Source organism: Aspergillus alliaceus, assembly GCF_009176365.1.
Source record: "Aspergillus alliaceus strain CBS 536.65 unplaced genomic scaffold BDW43scaffold_60, whole genome shotgun sequence".
Taxonomy (NCBI): Eukaryota; Fungi; Ascomycota; class Eurotiomycetes; order Eurotiales; family Aspergillaceae; genus Aspergillus; species Aspergillus alliaceus.
Genome location: NW_022474743.1, coordinates 109,999 through 127,556, shown reverse-complemented (window position 1 = coordinate 127,556; position 17,558 = coordinate 109,999). Strand labels below are relative to the sequence as shown.

Below are 17,558 nucleotides of genomic sequence, written 5' to 3'. Positions count from 1 at the left end.
CCTCCTTCTCTTTCCTTTCCTCTGTTGAACAGACCTATCCATTCATTCCTTCTCGTCCGTTCTGTTGACCAGAACCTCATACATTCACTATGCGTTTCGAACTTCTCGGTCTTGCCGCCCTTGGCTCTTTCGCCGCCGCCGCTCCCGCCCCTTCTCGTGCCTCTGAGTTGGTTGAGCGTGGCTCTACTTGCACTTTCACCGATGCTGCTAAGGCTTCCGCCTCTGCCAGCAGCTGCTCAAACATCGTCCTGAAGAACATCAAGGTCCCTGCCGGACAGACGCTCGACCTGTCCAAGGTCAAGGACGGTGCCACAGTATGTTCTCTCAACCGCGCAATACTCAACCCGAGTCAATAACTAATCCAATTTCTAGATCACCTTCGAGGGCACCACCACTTTTGACTACAAGGAGTGGAAGGGTCCTCTGATCCGCTTCGGTGGTAACAAGGTCACCATCCAGCAGGCTTCCGGCGCTGTTATCGACGGCCAGGGTTCCCGCTGGTGGGACGGCAAGGGCACCAACGGTGGAAAGACGAAGCCCAAGTTCATCTATGCTCACAAGCTCCAGTCCTCCACCATTAAGGGCTTGCACGTCAAGAACTCCCCTGTCCAGGTCTTCTCCGTCCAGGGTAATGATGTCCATCTGAACGACATCGTCATCGACAACTCCGAGGGTGACAGCAAGGGTGGCCACAACACCGATGCTTTTGACGTCAGCGAGAGTAACGGTGTCTACATCACCGGTGCCAACGTCAAGAACCAGGATGACTGCCTGGCCATCAACTCTGGTGAGGTAAGTAAAATCCTGAACACCGACCACGCTTGTCTCCCGCACCGATATTGACTGGACATAGAACATCCACTTCACCGGTGCTACCTGCTCTGGCGGTCACGGTATCTCCATCGGCTCCATCGGTGGCCGTGACAACAACGTCGTCAAGGGTGTCGAGATTGCCGACTCCCACGTCATCGACTCCGACAACGGTATCCGTATCAAGACCATCGCTGGTGCAAAGGGCTCTGTCAGCGGTGTGACCTACAAAAACATCACCCTTAAGAACATCAAGAAGAAGGGTATCATCATCGAGCAGGACTACAAGAACGGTGGCCCCACCGGCAAGCCCACCACCGGCGTTCCCATCACTGATGTCACCCTCGACGGTGTTACCGGCTCCGTCGCCGGCTCTGCCACCCCCATTTACATCCTTTGCGGCAAGGGCAGCTGCTCCGACTTCACCTGGAAGGGCGTTAATATCTCTGGCGGCAAGAAGAGCGACAAGTGCATGAACGTTCCTTCCCCCGCTTCTTGCTAAGCAACCACGGCTTCATCGCATAGCAAAGCCCGGCGCCTAGAGATCTGCGCACTGAAACCACTATCAATTTTCTCTGTCTATTTTAGTGTAGATACTTAGTATATAACTAAAGCATTTAGCTTCGATGGTGGGCTCATATCCTGTCTTAGAACCTTTAATCAGAAACATTGTACTGCTTTTACCTGTAATACCTGTAAGAAACTATCTTAATCACATAAAGCGTGCTTCGCCTTACCCTGCTAAAGACATGCTTCACTGAATAGACTACCTGCAGCATGGATTGCTCTCAAGGCCAAATTGAATTCTCACACTACACTCCTAACTTCACACGTTAAATAAGGGAATGCCAACCTCGACAAAATAACCTTCACATCCCAGCCGCTCCCGCAAACCCACCTACCTGCTCTTAATCCTCCAACAAGCTGCTACCTCGCAAACCAACATGCTACAACTAGTGTGCATCTCACCAGGAATACCCGGACCACAAGCAATTCTATAATAATGGTTGTCTTTCATCACAAAATGTCACTCTCCCTCTAGGGAACAAAAAAGGACACCCCGTATCTTCACAGCATGGGAGAAGCGATTCCACCCCTGGAACCGGCTAGCGGTGATCTATTAAGATCATATACCTTACATGATTGTTGCCCTCGACTCCCTCATAACCTGACATCGACATCGTTGATCACGGCATACGCATCGAACACCGGGTACATGCAAAGTGGTAAACACTGATACATTCTGAGACCATATCCCTTTGGAAACCGGCGATCTGGGATACGAAGCGTCAGCCTCACTCTTCAACTCCTGTGATAACAGATACTAATAGCCAAACACTGAGGTCGACGGATAAGTCCGCAAGCAAGCTTGTTAATGCATTCCGGGATCTACTTTACGCGTTAATGCCTAAAGGGTGGTCGCAAATATGTGACGTCCTGAAACCTTTAGGTATGGAGCTGTATGATCAAGACTTCACGTACTAGTACCAAATGCCTTGAGACAAAGGGACTGAGGTGATTATGCCGAGTGTAGCTCGTGACATATACCTCCAAGGTCCGATAAATTTAACCTTTTAACGAGCGGGTGGGACGGGAAGTTAATCTCTTTTAGGGTTATTCGGCATAACCCGAGACCTAACGCAGGGCGGTTCGAGAGAATCAAGCAGTTAGAGAGCATTGCATCACCCTAGCATACAGAATTAAACCCGGATAGTGTCTTTTCTTTTCTTTTCTAAGACCATTGACCAAAAACATGTCATGGGGGTGTCAAGGCTATCTGTGGCTCTCAACTGAAATCCCTGTCCTAAACCAATATCATACTTGCAAGCCCCGCTAAGGAATACTGGCTAGAAGAGTCGGAGACTTTTAGCATGGGCGATGTCTACAATTTTACGCTCATATATAGCGTCTTCTCTTCTCTTCCGCGGTCACCTGACTATTCCTTGATCAACTCTCCAGCCGAGTCCTTCTTGGATTCTCTCATTTTCTTAAGCGTTACCGGATTATTCTATGTGAACCTATCTCTCTACACCTCCCCAACGTCTCCTAACTCGCCTACCGTTAGTCTCGATCCCTTCAGCAACTTGTTCCTTATCCTTACATTTATACCCCTCGTCGAACAGTTATCTATATTGTCGCCTGGAAGTCCCTTGTCTCGTGCTAACCGATGCCGCCTCAAGGCCTCGCGCTGTTAGGCTGATTGGTCCAAGTTTTGACGTCAAACGTCAAACACCACGCAACTCGACATAAACGCGTCCAGTCTCGGGGATATTAATATAAGATCTTACAGTAACGGTCCGTGGAAACAAGGAAGCTAGCGAAAATAGAGTGCTGGATGAAAAGAACCTTGCCCTTGCGATGCACCCTATTCATAGCATCTCAGCATGAACACATAGCAGAAGTTATTTGTCCGCATCCTGTGGGCCACAAGTAAGCCCTGGATAATGTATGGTTGTGCCCAGCGCTGTATCGAGTCGATATAACTAAGAGTGGAGATTCAGTGTTATTTATACTACCCAGTTGTCTTCAAAATGCACAGCTGATGTAGATTTATTGAACCACAAGTTTCGATTCGGATATAAGGCATGCTATGATAGTTCCACACATGGACGATAATTTTTTCTCCTGTATGATAATGGCATAACAAGCATTGAATAAAATATTATTGCACCTAAGGCTACGTATATTGCAGATATGAGGATCTACAACATTATATTTGGCTTCAACTATAATGATAGGAGGTATTTTTTAAGGTACGAAAAAAGAGACTTAAGCTCGGCACAGAAAGTGCACGGCGCCGAGCTTGGGGTTAGCGTAAATCAGGAAGACCCACTTAGCAATTGTTAATTGGGCCTAGATAGAAAGCGCTAACCGCAGCATCGTAAAAAGGAAATCTCCAGATCTACAAATTATGTATGAAGATGGCGTGGAAGAAACACTCGCAATTGAACATAGACCTATAAAGTTGCTCTCACATCCACAGCCATCCTTGGAAACAGAAAAGGCAACCCATCCTCACCGTACACCATGTTAAGTGAAAACAAGACCAAACCAGCAGTGAGTGCCCTTTGGTCCCATTGAAGAGGTTCGCCCTTACACAGTTCTGTAGGAGCAGCCAGCCAGTCGGGAGGTATATCTCTTATCAAAATTGGATGAGGGGATAGTCGGGTGGGAGAGCCAAAATGATCCATCAAATCCCAGGTGAGTGTACATATCCTCCCAAAGACTCAACCCCATGCTCACATCGAAATGAAAGAAACTATCCGCCGTCTCAAAAATGGTTCCAGCTCGCCACAGTGAGCATCATCACTTTCATCAGGTGAGAAACTGAGATGTATCCCAGCCGAGATTTAGCCATTGACAGCCAGGTGGCAGCCCTTTTGCATCATCGGTATTCGCACCTGGGGTTAGTCTTGCCGACCAAGAGTTCGGGAACACATCTTCTATTCGGAGCTCCTTAGCAGTGACATCGTATCTATTCGGCTATTTTGTACATCTGTCCCGCATTTCACTAAACAATAATGATTCACTGACCGATCTATGTAGAGCGGCCCCTTACTTCTGTCTCCACTTAGTGAGGTATGCGGTCGTCGCGTCACCTTAAACGCGGCCACTTCGATCTTCGTTTTATTTCAAATTGGCTGCGCCCTCGCTCCAAACCTACCAGCTTTGATTGTCTTTCGCTTCTTCACTGGCTTTGGAGGGTCCGGCTGCCTGACCATTGGAGGTGGCGTGATTGCTGACCTTTTCGAGGCCGAGCAACGCGGACTTGCCCTCTCCTTCTTCCAATTCGGTCCACTGTTTGCGCCAGTGATTGGACCAATCTGCGGAGGCTTTATCGCGCAACGAGCAGGATGGCGGTGGACGTTCTGGGTACTAGTCATCGTAGGGGGCACGTTGACCGGAATTGTCATGGTTACAAACCGAGAGACCAACCCGACTGTGCTCATACGCCGGAAGACGGCGGCTCTCCGAAAGGAGCTCAACCGCCCCGAGCTCCGCAGCTGCTACGAAAAAGAAGGGGAAACACGCGGACCGGCGACTCTGCTGATGAGAACGTCCACCAGAGTGATCAAGCTGCTGGCCACCTCGCCCATAGTGCTGATCATGGCTCTTTACATCGCCTCAATCTATGGTTGTCTTTATCTGCTCTTCACGACCATCACCGCAGTCTTCCAGAACCAGTACGGTTGGAGTGTAGAGATCAGCGGCCTGTCGTACATTGGCTTGGGGCTGGGCTTTTTCGTGGGTCAGGTGGTGTTCGCTCTTACCAGCGATCGCGTCCTTATCCGTTTGAAGCGACGAAACAATAACGTCCTCGAGCCCGAAATGCGTCTTCCGCTCTGTCTGCCATTTGCCCTATTCGTGCCAATCTCATTCTTCTGGTACGGTTGGTCCGTCCAAGCGAAGACACACTGGATAGTTCCAATCATTGGACTCTTTCCCTTCGCCTTCGGCATAATCGGCATCTTTGGGACACTTCAGGCATACATCATTGATTCGTATCCACGGTACGCGGCATCTGGCGTTGGGGCAATAACGGTTACTCGGTCCCTCTTCGGGGCGCTATTGCCGTTGGCAGGTCCGCCCATGTACAAAAAGCTCGGATACGGTTGGGGAAACTCCCTCCTAGGATTTATAACACTCGGGATGATCTTGCTGCCTATCCTTTTTAGCCGCCTCGGTGCGACTCTCCGAAACAAATTCACGGTTGACTTAGAATAGCCCATGGCCCATTTGATAGTTCCCCGGAATAGTTAGGAAAGCATCAGATGTTAGATTTTACAACGAGCATATGAGGAAAAGATGACTATTGAGCCTTCCGGGTACCGCTAAAGCAGTCCCTCCGATGTGAAAAGATCACCAATCATGTCACTAAAGTCGATCGGCCCTGTACCATCAATCATATATCCATAGTCGTCAGTATTTATTCCATATTGTAGAACGGGGCTATTCTCTACAGCATCACCGCTAAATAATGGCGTGTTGTACATATTCCGCGCAGATAGCATCGTAAACGGAAGGTCAGAGGGTCCCGAATTTTGAGCTTCAGCAAGCGCTGGAGCATTTTGACTCGTGCTTTCTCCCTGAATAGCAATTCCAGTCGATCTCTGCGAGGGAATATTTGCTGATTGCCTCTCAGTTGCGGGAGGGAACAGTGCGGGTTCCCTTTGTCTCCCAAGTGATAGCATCTCCGGATGACCTGGTTCGTTGGTCTTTGATAAGCCAAATGCTTTCTCGGCCAAGGTGGCTGTGTATGAGTCATCTACCCGGTAGGACACCTGTGTCGACGGACTATGCACCATAATTAGTGGAGACGCGCTGCTCATTCCATCAGGGAGAATTGTTGTCGTCAAAAGCTAGAAGCTCTTAGTACAAGACTTCGCTTTTAGTGTAGTGCAGTAATACATACCTTTACTGCAACACTCAGCCTCTTAGAAAGCATCGTATAGGGCTCGAGCAGAGTCATTAGGCTCCGTGCAGTGGCCAACTCTCTTAGAGCCATTTCCTCGACTGTTGAGCCCTTTTTCGCTAGGATGATATAAAGCATCGTTAAAGAGGAGGCCAAGATCATGATAGAAATATCCCACTGTGCTCCGCGGAGAAGCTCCCGATGACACATGTCCTGGGCAAGCCGAATGATGTTGCGACTAGCATCCACGCAGGCGGAGGCATACCCTGGGAAGCCATCGGCGGCCCCAGTCCCGTCGGCGAGCGCGGGATCTAAATAATGCAAAAACGGTCGGTACAGATAGATCTGAGCGTGTGCATAAGACATGCACAGCTCATATTTGGCCCTGGAAAATGAACGTCAGAAGAGGTAAATAACCAATGCCAATCTCAATGTGTGCATTGTGCCTACCGTTCAATATGTTGCGGGTGTCTCTCCTGACCGAGGCGGCAGCTCGGTGGTAGTGAGGCCAACCAGGACCTGAGTTCTCCTTCCAGTTCCCGCACAGTGTCCATACTCACTAGATGGCGCAATGGCCCCTGACCCTGCGTTTTCTTAGCACCTTTAGAGGGGTATAGTCGCTTAGTCACATGTCCAAGAATATCATGTAAACGGAAACATGCGACACTGGCAACAGTTGGGCTCCATTGCACTGTATTATGCGGATTTTCAGAAAGCGGTCCTTTGTGATGCATTCCACGCACACCTTCCACATTAGGATAGTCAAAATCAAGATCGTCACCCCCAATGGGCATCGGAAGGCCACCGGCAATGGCAACGCATGCTAAGAGGTGTCGTGTCGTCCAGAACACGTGTCTCTTGTCTTCACGGGTGATTTCATTATCTGTATCAATGATTTGGTGGTATTTCATGCGGAGGGCAAGGGAGAACGTATAGGAAAGGGCAGAAAAGCATGAGCTCACCCGGGCAGTATAAAGCAAAAATATATTCATGTAGAGGATGGCCTGGAGAGTCACTAGGTCGTTGCAGTCTTGCAGGTCAACCAGACCACGGCACGTTTCGAAATATCCAGTTCTATGGTGGTTAGCTCTGCAAGTCCCCAGCCCGTAATGCTCACGAACAACTCACCCTTCGAGGATTGAAGCCTCCCGAGAGGCCTCATCATGCCCTTCAAAAAGGCATCCCAAAGCCATAAGAGAGAATAAAAGTGGAAGGTAGGCGTCCTCATCTCCAGTATAGTCTCTGATATTTAGTGTGTATAGTAAGGCGAAAACTGATTCAAAGGTCGGTCGATGTATAAAGTTATGCAAGAAATGCGCATCAAGAGCAGTATCGACCAAATGCCGGGCTCTGTCCTGCGATGGTAGCGATATGCGCTGGCCGGGACCATTTCTCAACGAGAATAGTTTTGGAGCAGACACATTCCTTGCTCGCACTCGGTTCTCGGCATCTGCTCCAGGCCAGGTTCCCAGCTCATTTTTTAGGCGCTTGACAAAGTCGATATGTGCCGCAGAGTGCAGAAAGCGAGCCTCGCCTTGGATTTCAAGTCCTGGTTGGTGTCTTACATTGGGGTCCTGCGAACTGGTATTTATAGCAGAAGGCCCATTGTTAGGGCTTTCTTCGTTAGACAGGACTGCATTCACAGACCCTATAGAAGCCGGCGCAGCTGTTGAACCACCCTTGTGGTATGACTCTTCTATCGCCTTTAATCGTTTCTCGAGATGTCCAATCCGGTCAGACTGAGCAGAGCTCCTCTTCCGTCGTGGCTGAGAAAACACGCAATCTTATCTAATCAGCATCAACATCCCAATCTAGGAACATCACGAGGTACTACCGTTGAAAGACTGTCGACAATGGCCGCAGGGATACTTCCTGTCACATTTTATTTTCATTCTCCGACACACCTCGCAGGCCCGACGAGCTCGTGGTTCGTCATTTCTCGTCGGAGATGCCGAATTAGTATCCCGATCAAGATCAACATCATCATTAACACCAGCGCCAGAGATTGGCAACCAGAATTTTTGCAACATTGAGTTCATTATACATGAGGTCGTGTATCGGGAAAAGGATGGATGTCGCGATGTCGCGATGTTACACTTTCTATGCTTTTCATTGTATGGTCACGTGCTTAGGCTAAACCTCTCCTGATATTGACATTATCCACCGCCTCCCATAATGGGTCCGCGAGTGGTTGCGAACCATATTGTCATCTGAAGGTTATCGGTTCGAGCCTTGCCTTGGATGGCTTGTCTTTTTCCACCTTTGTTATTTCTCTTCCACAAGGTCAATATACTTTTTACTTTTTGACCTCCAAGGAACACAAAGAGAATACAAAAGTAGGTTACACATTATGCAGTATTTCTCAGAATATAAATCCAATTCTGGGCCAGACAGTCTGTCATTGTTATTTTAGTTCACTTCTCTACCTCGCGCCCTTTCAGATCAAACTCCACTTTATATACGTTCAAGATGATGGCGATACGCACCCACATATGTGTAAACCCAACACCTGATCCCACATACTTTCTCTGTTAATACTATCGGCAGCCTTTCTTTCCTGTATCCGCATATCTCGGAGCCATAGCACCTACAACAATATGCCATGTATACCATTCCGGGCAACTATAAACCCGTGCCAAATACCATCAACAGAAAGAAGAAAGGTTCAAACGAACAGTGTTGATCAACACGTGAACCTCAGACGTGATAAGAAAACCGGAGGAAAAAGCAAATGGAAGAGGGGAAGCATGCAATTAACCCTAGTATATTGCGCCCAAAGAACTAACCGCAAGGGGGGAAAGGATATAACATCATAAATCGTAGACATATCACCGACCCACCTTCGCCATATTCCATCACTCACCGTACAACACTTTACGCAGAGGCAAGAATACAGAGACAACATGGAAATCATTTCCCTGCCACTAACCTTAACCCACCTTTTCGCTCTCTGCTGTACCGTCGATCCTCCCCTTGAGATCGATAACGGGTTCTACGGTCGACACCGCCGTGTGCCTATCAAGCCAGGCGCCGTGCGAGGGAAGTATCTGAATGGGGTGGTAGTTCCCGCCGGAGCAGCCATTATGTATGCGCCGCACGATTCCTAACCTTAGAGCAAACAAAGAATACTAAGAAATATCTACGATATTCAAGGAGGGTCAAACGATGCATGTAAATACAAACTACGTGCTGAAAAGTGATGATGGAACGTACATCTATATCAGGTTTGTTATTCACTCCTCCTTTCATTTGGCTGATTTACCTGGTTAACGAATACATAGAACGGAGGAAACTTGGTCCGGGCTCTCCGAGGCGCTGGAAGCCCTGATGGACGGGGACGGAGTGGGTCCCAACCAGTACGGGGTTTCATTTGCATGTCAAGATTGACACCGGACATGATATATACCGGTGGATGAACAACCGGGTTAGTTTTGAACGGGTGACGAGAGCTAAGGCCGAGGTTGCCTATGATGCGTATTATCGGGATAATACTGAATGATGTGTTTGCGTGGCTCTATTGATGTCTATTTTGTGTTCTATGGGATATCGCTTGATGTAAGCATTTGATAAGGGAAACGAGGGGCGTCTCTGATAAAGCCTTCATACAGAGCGATTGCGCAGCAAGTCGGCCAGATTTACGTACTCCCCTTTGCTCGCGTCCTGCCGCGCGAGCACTTCATCTACTACTTCGTTAGCCCACCGGTACTCGCTATGGAACTCGCGCAGCTCGGCTAGTCGCTGGCGAAGCCATTCGCGCTGCAAAACATCTTCCGTTTCGATGATTGCCATAAGGAGCGGCCAGTGCAATCGACGCATGAGCCGGGGCTCGTATGCGTATTGTTTGTGTATTAGCTCGAGGATGTTGCTCAAAGCATGGCGGTGGAGCGTGCGCGGAGCTTGAGAGGGGCAGAGTAGGCGGCGATGCAAGAGTAGTTGGGCATAAAAGGTGCAAACAGCCATATTGATCGTATTTAGGGTGCGCCGCATCGAGGCCGGGCCCGCAAATTTAGCCGTGATAAATAGGTCGGAGTATTTCTGCGGGAATCAGTGCTGATTCTGTCGGGAAGGTTGGCGTAAGGACATACATCTCTGGCAGCCATGATTTCATTAAACAACGATTCCGCCTGATAGCCGGAATCTGGGACATTGTTTACCAGTAATTGCCAGTGGCGATAGCGTAATGATACACCCATGTGCAAGAGCTCCAGAGCCCGGTAGTTCTCCATGTCGTCCGACACCTCTTGATCGGGATATTGCTTGCCCCAGAAGCATCGCCCCCACACGCGGGCGCAGCGATATAGTCGATCCGGATGAAGGGCGGGATTCCCAGACTGAAGGACGTACGCGTAGAGCGACTCGGTTAACCCGACGGGCTGACAGCTCACATCGATATACCTGGTGCATGATTAGAAATGCCCGGAAGACGGATCATAATACCTACAGAATCCAGAGTAATAATTGCTCCGGGATAAACGATACCCGAGACTCAGGCTCGTTTGGCGACTCCGATTCCGCCGAGAACAACACATTATTTACGTCCTTGATCTGGAATAACTCCGGGTGAGTTTCTAGAAGCGATCTCACCCCCTGTAAATGTAACTGCAGATGCCGCACGCAGCTGCCGTATTGCCACTCGTATGTCACCATCAGAAACATAGTAGCGAAAATCACCTCTAGCTCGGCAGGCGAGATTTGTCGCGGTGACACTAATGACTGGCGGAATTCCTTTACGGCCAACCCATAGTGGTAGCGACCGTGATCCTCCGCTGTGGGCCGTCCGGGCGAACGGACTATGAGACCATTGCGATGCATGTCGCTTGCTGATAAAGCCAGAATCATTCGCATAATCACCTTGTTCGTGGCTGCCGGCCCTTGGTACAAATAGCAAAAGCTGCTCCATTGCCATGATTTCATATAGTAGAATACCAGCGACGACGAAGGAAAATATCGGAAGTACTTCTGGTCATGATCGGAAAGCACCAATGAGTTGGCGCAAGCAAAGTCGGTCCCAGACAGTGACGGGCAAAGCGGCGGCGGCGGGTAAGGGAACAGATCGGGCCAGCCTGGAAAGGAAATAGGACCGACAGGGATGCTCGTCAGGTCGGGAGTAGGGTCGATGGGATACCATAATGCGCCTGGGGAAATCGCAGAGGGTGGGTACGCGATCTCGGGGGCCGAAGCGGCGAAGGCCGCGGAGGCGACATCATGACTCGGCCATCGAGGCTGGAGAAGTCGCGTCTGAGCAACAGACCTGCCCCGTTTCACTGGAACACCCCACTCACAGCTGAGTCGCAAGGTGAAGCAACGTCTGCAGACAGGGCGCTCTTCACCGCATTTCACTTTCCGACGGCGGCAGGTACTGCAGCCTGGGCGAAAAAACGGTTAGTAAATGTTTCACCGGGAAGCCGAGCATTCCGCAACACGAATGTATGCATGTAGGTATTGTATATAGATACCATTCTTTGAGCGAGGGGCGTTCCGACCCGACATGGATTGAAGAGCCCACGCTACAAAAAGAAGCAGTCAGCCGGGAGGCATCGGCGACGAATGGATGCTAGGTAGTAGGACAACCGGGAAACGGGTCTGAAGATTGTCGGGAAACGAACCGACCAGAGGGAAAAAAGGCAGGTTACGGGGAAAGACCTGATAGCGCTTAGTCAGCACTGTATCGGTCAATCGAGAACCGAAATAGTTAAATATTTCGAATTAGTAATACCTATTAGATCTCTAATTATGTTGTTTGTATGTGTTCTTCTACATATACACTGTGGTCATGCTTGCTATCGAGCAGGGCTGTACTGTATGCAGTACTGCGGCGAGCCCTAATACCCAGTGCGAGCAGGTGGTTAAAACAATACGAGCGAGTGGAAGACATGACAGTAGCTTACTATAGACTATTAAAATGACTTGTCTGAACATGCGTTTTTTTTCTACATGCGCCATTCTATTGTTTCATCACTGGCATGGTGTATGACACGTTGACTATCACGTACGACTTGAACTAGGGAAGGAAGCTAGATCTCGTTGCTCGTTAATTAAAGTATCAGGATCAATCCTCCCCATATCCATGCCCTCCACGTTTTTCTTTCCTTTATTTGTGCAGGTTAATATACAATGCTTCCCAAGCAGGGAAGCTCTCTGGCTCACCATGCTGAAAGGAAAACATCAATATCACGTTGCATTGTGCGGAACTCGTAGGTACCCTTCGCGCAGCTCTACCTCAAAGGTCTCTCCGAGGAGTCTCGCTTTGGAACCACCCGAGATATATGGTCGAAGTCCTTTATGGAAATTCCGGTAGCACAGATATATCATGATTACTGTAGCTAGCGCAAGTGCCATGGTTACGACCCCAAAGAAGCTCAATGTCCTTCTAGCTGGGAGATACTCTACGTAGTAAGGGGTCGAATAAAAACAAGTGAATATGTATACGAAGAAGCCTATAAGTGAAAGATGCAGGGCCTGGTCCGGTTAGCTATCTGTCTTGGTCAATCGATCTGCAACTACTCTGCGGTGCTCACTCACAGATATAGCAACAGTTCCTAGTCGACTCTCGTATCTTATTACTGACGCTGTGGCAAACAATAGGCAGCATGAGGTTGGGATTAAAACCACCGTTGCTGCAAATGTCGGACTGGTGTGAATGCTTGGCACAATTGCAAGCTGCACAAGAAATCCAAGGAAGAAAAACCCGTCAAATTTGAGTAGGGATAAAAGCAACTGATGGGCAAAACTAGTCAGACTCATACTAGCGAGAACATCACAAAAGGCTTAAATGTACCTCAAAGTGTAGATATCTGCGCCTCATTTCGATATCGGCTTCCACCTTTCGAAGGGTAATCCAGGCAAATTCCTCATACAGCTTCCACGCACTGAACTGGATCCAGAATGTAAAAGACGCTGTGATCACTATGATTGCAATCAGGAGTCCTCTGATTGGAGGCCATGTACCTTCTGATATGACAAAATGTTCTATCAAGTCCCGTATGACATCGCGCAGCTGGTTATACTGGAGACCATTGTATACACTCATTGTGGCCGAGTATATTCCGAGGCCAACCACCTGGATAGTGCTCTGATTTGCTAATGTATCATATACCAGCAGCAGCTGATATACAAGCCCTAGCGTTACCAAACTGAAGAAAGAAGGGATTGTTTGGGACGTCGCTATAGCGCGAGCATAGGGGCCGATATTTCCCCAAAGGCTGGAAAATATTACCCTATTATATTAGTTAGTAACATTTCTCATGCTTGGTAGAGCCGAACATACGCTTCGAGAGAGATGAGTACCACTGCTTCAATGAATGTGGAAACGAAAAAGATCCAGGTCCACCTAGTGTTTGGTCTGTACAGCATCTTGCACGTTTAAAAATTGTTGACAACAGCCTTTCCCTAAGGCTACAAATGTAGCATTGACAGATCCTTCTTAGACATGAATTCTGGGCAGGACTATGTATGGTAAGTCCACAATGTGGACGATTTTTCAGAGTGGAATTTGCGTCAGGCGCATAGGGTGTCCTTCATTGCTGCATTTGCGACCGCAGAACTTACATTAACTTATTTACAAAGTTGACTAAACGTCTAAGGCTCAGACTTTTGAATATATTATTGGCTATGAATAAATTAAGCCGGAATTATGGCCCCCAGGGATGTCTCCACTTCCCACCGTTCTCGTAATCGCATGTGTCAAGATAAAGGGATGGGAGATTTTGATCGCCCCTGATCATCGTTAACTCCGGGTGGCCTTCTTAAACGACTGTGTGACCGGATCGCTGAATACGAGAAATAATTGTCTCGACAAACGCGATTCACAATGCCCCAAGTCCAAGGCTGGACTGCAGGCCCTGGTACAAGAGGGACCCTCGATATACTGTGGACATGTCTTTCGACACTCGCTCTATGTGTATGGACTGCGATCCATCCAAATATTCCGGTAAAACATAAGCTCTGGCCGACGCTGCTCGAGCGCTTGGGGCTAATGGCGCTGGCCATCATCTTCCCGGAGATTATCATTACTTCCGCATGGGGTGAGAGAAGACGCGCGAAAGCCCTACTTAGTGATGTGAACCGGCCCCTGGGGCAGATGGCAAAGAGGTCTACATCAGAGGTATAGTACATCATAACCAGCTGTTCTCTGTTGCATATCTTATGTCCGTGTGGTGTGTCGAGCTGCGCAAAGTGCGATTCAGACGCGAAACGATCTATATCAGTGAAGCCTACATTCACTAAACAATATCTAGCTTACTCCCCCACTTCAGCTGAAGCATTCCTTGTCATGGAAAAAGCCCAATTCGGAAACTGGGAATCAAGATCATTTACTACTCCCAACAAATTCCGAATCAGCCTCTGTGGAACCTTTGACTCCTTCCTCTGTAGTTCGCCATCCCCAAGTAGCAACAAGCCCTTGGTTCCTCGATCAGGCAATGTTTGCTGTCATGGGCGGTTTTGCTATTGAAACTCACTATCTTGGAACTACGGGTGAAAAGTGTACCATTCGCCGTCTGCTTACAGCGGAAGGAGTATTGATACTATCCCAAACAGGTCATCTTTCTGTCCTTAGCCGAGAAGAGATTGCAGAACGGAGTAAAGCAGATATATTCGCTAAAAGCATTGTAGTTGGCCAGATTGTCTGGTTTGCCCTACAGGTGCTGGGAAGATTGTGTGAGGGCTTGCCCGTAACTCCGTTGGAGACGCATACAGCTATTCATGTCGGATGCGCGATCCTGGTATATGCCATTTGGGTCAACAAGCCTTATAATTTGCTACAGTCAGTTCTTATCACTGGGCCAGATATGGATTCTATCGGTGCGTTCTTTAATTTCTCCGATATCTGTCGTGACGTTTATCAGAAAGAGTGCTACCGGTACGAAGTTCATAGAATGGAGTACTGGAAGGAGCGTGTTATACAAGCGTCACGGGGAGTTTCGTCTTTCGATCCGCCGCCTAAACCACCTCTGTTGAAACCTGTTGATCAACTGCTCGACGATTATCAGTCAAGGGCGACACATAATTCCGCCAAGCGATATGACGAAGAGGAGATCCTGTGCGCCATTGCGCAAGACGCTCGCCAAGGACTCAATCTCTTAGAAAGTCAAGGGTGTAACACGCTTCGGGGAATCCAACCCAGCCATCGGAGGCTGCTTCGTGAAACCTCCGAAAACTTTACCATCAGGGCCGTATGGGGCGGCTGGAGTACTGACTTTGGACATGAGCCCTCCCCTGAGAAAGGTATTCATGTTATCTTCAATGTCTTATATGGAGGCTGCCACCTCGCTGCCTGGGCTTCAGATTTTCCAACCACCTTAGAGCGTTGGCTGTGGAGGGGATCGGCTCTTTTCCTTACCACAGTTCCTGTCTGGGGTGCACTGTGGATCCTATGGTGGAAAGGTGTTCGCTCTCAATCCAAAGCCCTGTACCTGATTCGAAATGGTGACTTAGATATCGTTGCTGCACCCATCTTCTTCCTAGTCTTGGTATGTTATACTTTAGCAAGATGTTACTTTCTTATTGAGGCCTTAATGAGTTTGAGAATGTTGCCATCTGCAGCATATCGAACTGTTCAGTGGACAAATTTCTTTCCCCATGTCACCTGATATTATGGGAGATATGACACTCTGGGGAGGAAAGCAGACCCGGTAGAAAGAAATCATTCTGCTTAATGTCTGGCATCTGACATGCAATCCTTCACGAGCAATAGCTATGAGCTGAAGGGTATCCGTATGGGCATTAAGTTCTATCATATGCCACGGATATCAAAGCTATATTCACACAGAGCAACGATATGTCATACCATATTCATAATGTGGCCCAGCCGATGAAATGACATATCGAACGACAAGGAATTTATGTCAATATAACTTTTTTTGGCGCAACTCGACTTTAATCACTGTAGCTGGCAGAAGTCAAGTGGCTTGCTAGGCCAGCCTAAGCGCAAGAAATATCCGCACCTCATCTCTCCACGTATATTAATATGTACAATTCAATCTTCCGGGATAACTGCTGCCCCTAACGTTCCTCCTAATACCTGTACCCTTTACTTCTCTCTTCTATCGTGCAATGCCTATTTCAGACAATGCTTCTATCGGATCTACCGCTTAGACTTCTGCATATCGCAGCTAGGCTCGACGAAAAAGATCTCTCAGTACTCTCCCGGGCAAACAAAACCTACTACAGTACGCTGGTAGACCACCTCTATCAATGTAAGGTGCAAAATTCAGCCGCTTCGTCGTTATTTTGGGCTGTCGAGCATGGCAAACAGGCAACTCTACAGCGAGCTCTTGCAAATGGAGCTACTGTATCAACCACTACCTGACAGCACTCAATGCTTTTTCTGGTAGTCACCGAAGCAAGCCAACAATCCATGGCACGATTTGTTCTGTCGCTGGGTGCGGATGTCAACGAGATAAATACAACCGTACCCCAGTTTCCTGGGCTTCAAGTCACGGTGAAGGGGGTCTGGTGAGACTGTTTCTCGACCAGCCAGGCGTCCAACCTGTTGTGGCCGAGCATGCTTGCATGCGCCCCCTTCTCGTACTTAGAGGACAGACACCTTTCTCGTGTGCTGCCGAAAATGGTAAATTTGAAGACTTTGCTCCTGACTAGTCAGGTGAATATTAATGCCCCGATAGATGGGGTGAAACTCCTCTACATATGCCGCGATCCATAATCATAAAGAAGTAATCAAGTACTTACTGGCAATACCCAATATTCGGCTCAATTCTAGACGCTATTTCGGCAACACTCCCTGCATCATCGGCAATGAACGGGTATGAAGCAGTCGTGGGATTGCTGCTTAATATATCCGCAATAGACGTTAATATTAGGAATGATTATGGAGAGACCGCTTTACACTTCGCAACAAAGAACAACCACGAGGCAGTTGAGAGACTTATGATTTCAGTGCCCAGAATTGATCCTCATGTTATAGGTGGGATGTTCGACAGGAGCCCTTTGTATTATGCAGCGGTAAAGGGCTATGAAGTGGCCGCCAAGTTGTTGATTACAATTCCTGGCATTGATTTGGATATCAGGGATCGCTTCCGTCATCCGCCAATATTCGTAGCCAAGTCCGTGAGCAATGTTGCGACCACTCGAATTCTGCTAGAATTTGGAGGCAATGATTACAATGCAGACCTCTTAGTTCGCGCATTACCGGTTGTCACAAGAGGTGGGTATGAGGGAATAGTGAAACTTTTGCTGAAGGGTTTGACCCTGGTGCTCGTGATCGATACAGCACGGCACTAGACAAAGCTGTTAAAAGGAAGCCTGTTAGCATTGTGCGATTTTGTGAGAAAGCACTCTCACAGAGACGCCAACCAAGAAATAAAATGACTTAGTT

General features: G+C 48.4%; 5 protein-coding genes across 5 annotated transcripts; 3 read left to right on the top strand and 2 right to left on the bottom strand.

Annotated features, from left to right (window-relative positions):
* Positions 1-89: 89 nt before the first annotated feature.
* On the top strand, positions 90-1,341 carry BDW43DRAFT_322782 (glycoside hydrolase family 28 protein; the record flags this gene model as incomplete). Its single annotated transcript, XM_032049624.1, has 3 exons — positions 90-314; positions 373-792; positions 854-1,341. 3 exons carry the CDS (start codon positions 90-92, stop codon positions 1,310-1,312), a joined length of 1,104 nt encoding a protein of 367 aa, XP_031895640.1. The 3' UTR covers positions 1,313-1,341.
* Positions 1,342-3,837: 2,496 nt separating this feature from the next.
* Positions 3,838-5,867, top strand: BDW43DRAFT_322780 (MFS transporter; the record flags this gene model as incomplete). Its single annotated transcript, XM_032049623.1, has 5 exons — positions 3,838-3,867; positions 3,920-4,011; positions 4,067-4,129; positions 4,186-4,300; positions 4,357-5,867. 5 exons carry the CDS (start codon positions 3,838-3,840, stop codon positions 5,533-5,535), a joined length of 1,479 nt encoding a protein of 492 aa, XP_031895639.1. The 3' UTR covers positions 5,536-5,867.
* On the bottom strand, positions 5,643-7,416 carry BDW43DRAFT_303611 (fungal specific transcription factor domain-containing protein; the record flags this gene model as incomplete). The annotated part of the gene is made up of 4 exons (XM_032045448.1): positions 5,643-6,170; positions 6,224-6,608; positions 6,674-7,297; positions 7,352-7,416. 4 exons carry the CDS (start codon positions 7,414-7,416, stop codon positions 5,643-5,645), a joined length of 1,602 nt encoding a protein of 533 aa, XP_031895638.1.
* Positions 7,417-9,152: 1,736 nt separating this feature from the next.
* On the bottom strand, positions 9,153-11,846 carry BDW43DRAFT_289995 (uncharacterized protein). The gene is made up of 6 exons (XM_032043472.1): positions 11,680-11,846; positions 10,665-11,589; positions 10,309-10,618; positions 9,505-10,258; positions 9,378-9,447; positions 9,153-9,309 (listed from the first exon to the last, which is right to left on the bottom strand). The coding sequence occupies exons 1-4, from the start codon at positions 11,711-11,713 to the stop codon at positions 9,824-9,826; spliced, it is 1,704 nt and encodes a 567-aa protein (XP_031895637.1). The 5' UTR covers positions 11,714-11,846; the 3' UTR covers positions 9,153-9,309; positions 9,378-9,447; positions 9,505-9,823.
* Positions 11,847-14,033: 2,187 nt separating this feature from the next.
* On the top strand, positions 14,034-17,464 carry BDW43DRAFT_315567 (uncharacterized protein; the record flags this gene model as incomplete). Its single annotated transcript, XM_032048103.1, has 3 exons — positions 14,034-14,327; positions 14,461-15,693; positions 17,084-17,464. The coding sequence occupies 3 exons, from the start codon at positions 14,034-14,036 to the stop codon at positions 17,462-17,464; spliced, it is 1,908 nt and encodes a 635-aa protein (XP_031895636.1).
* Positions 17,465-17,558: the final 94 nt, after the last annotated feature.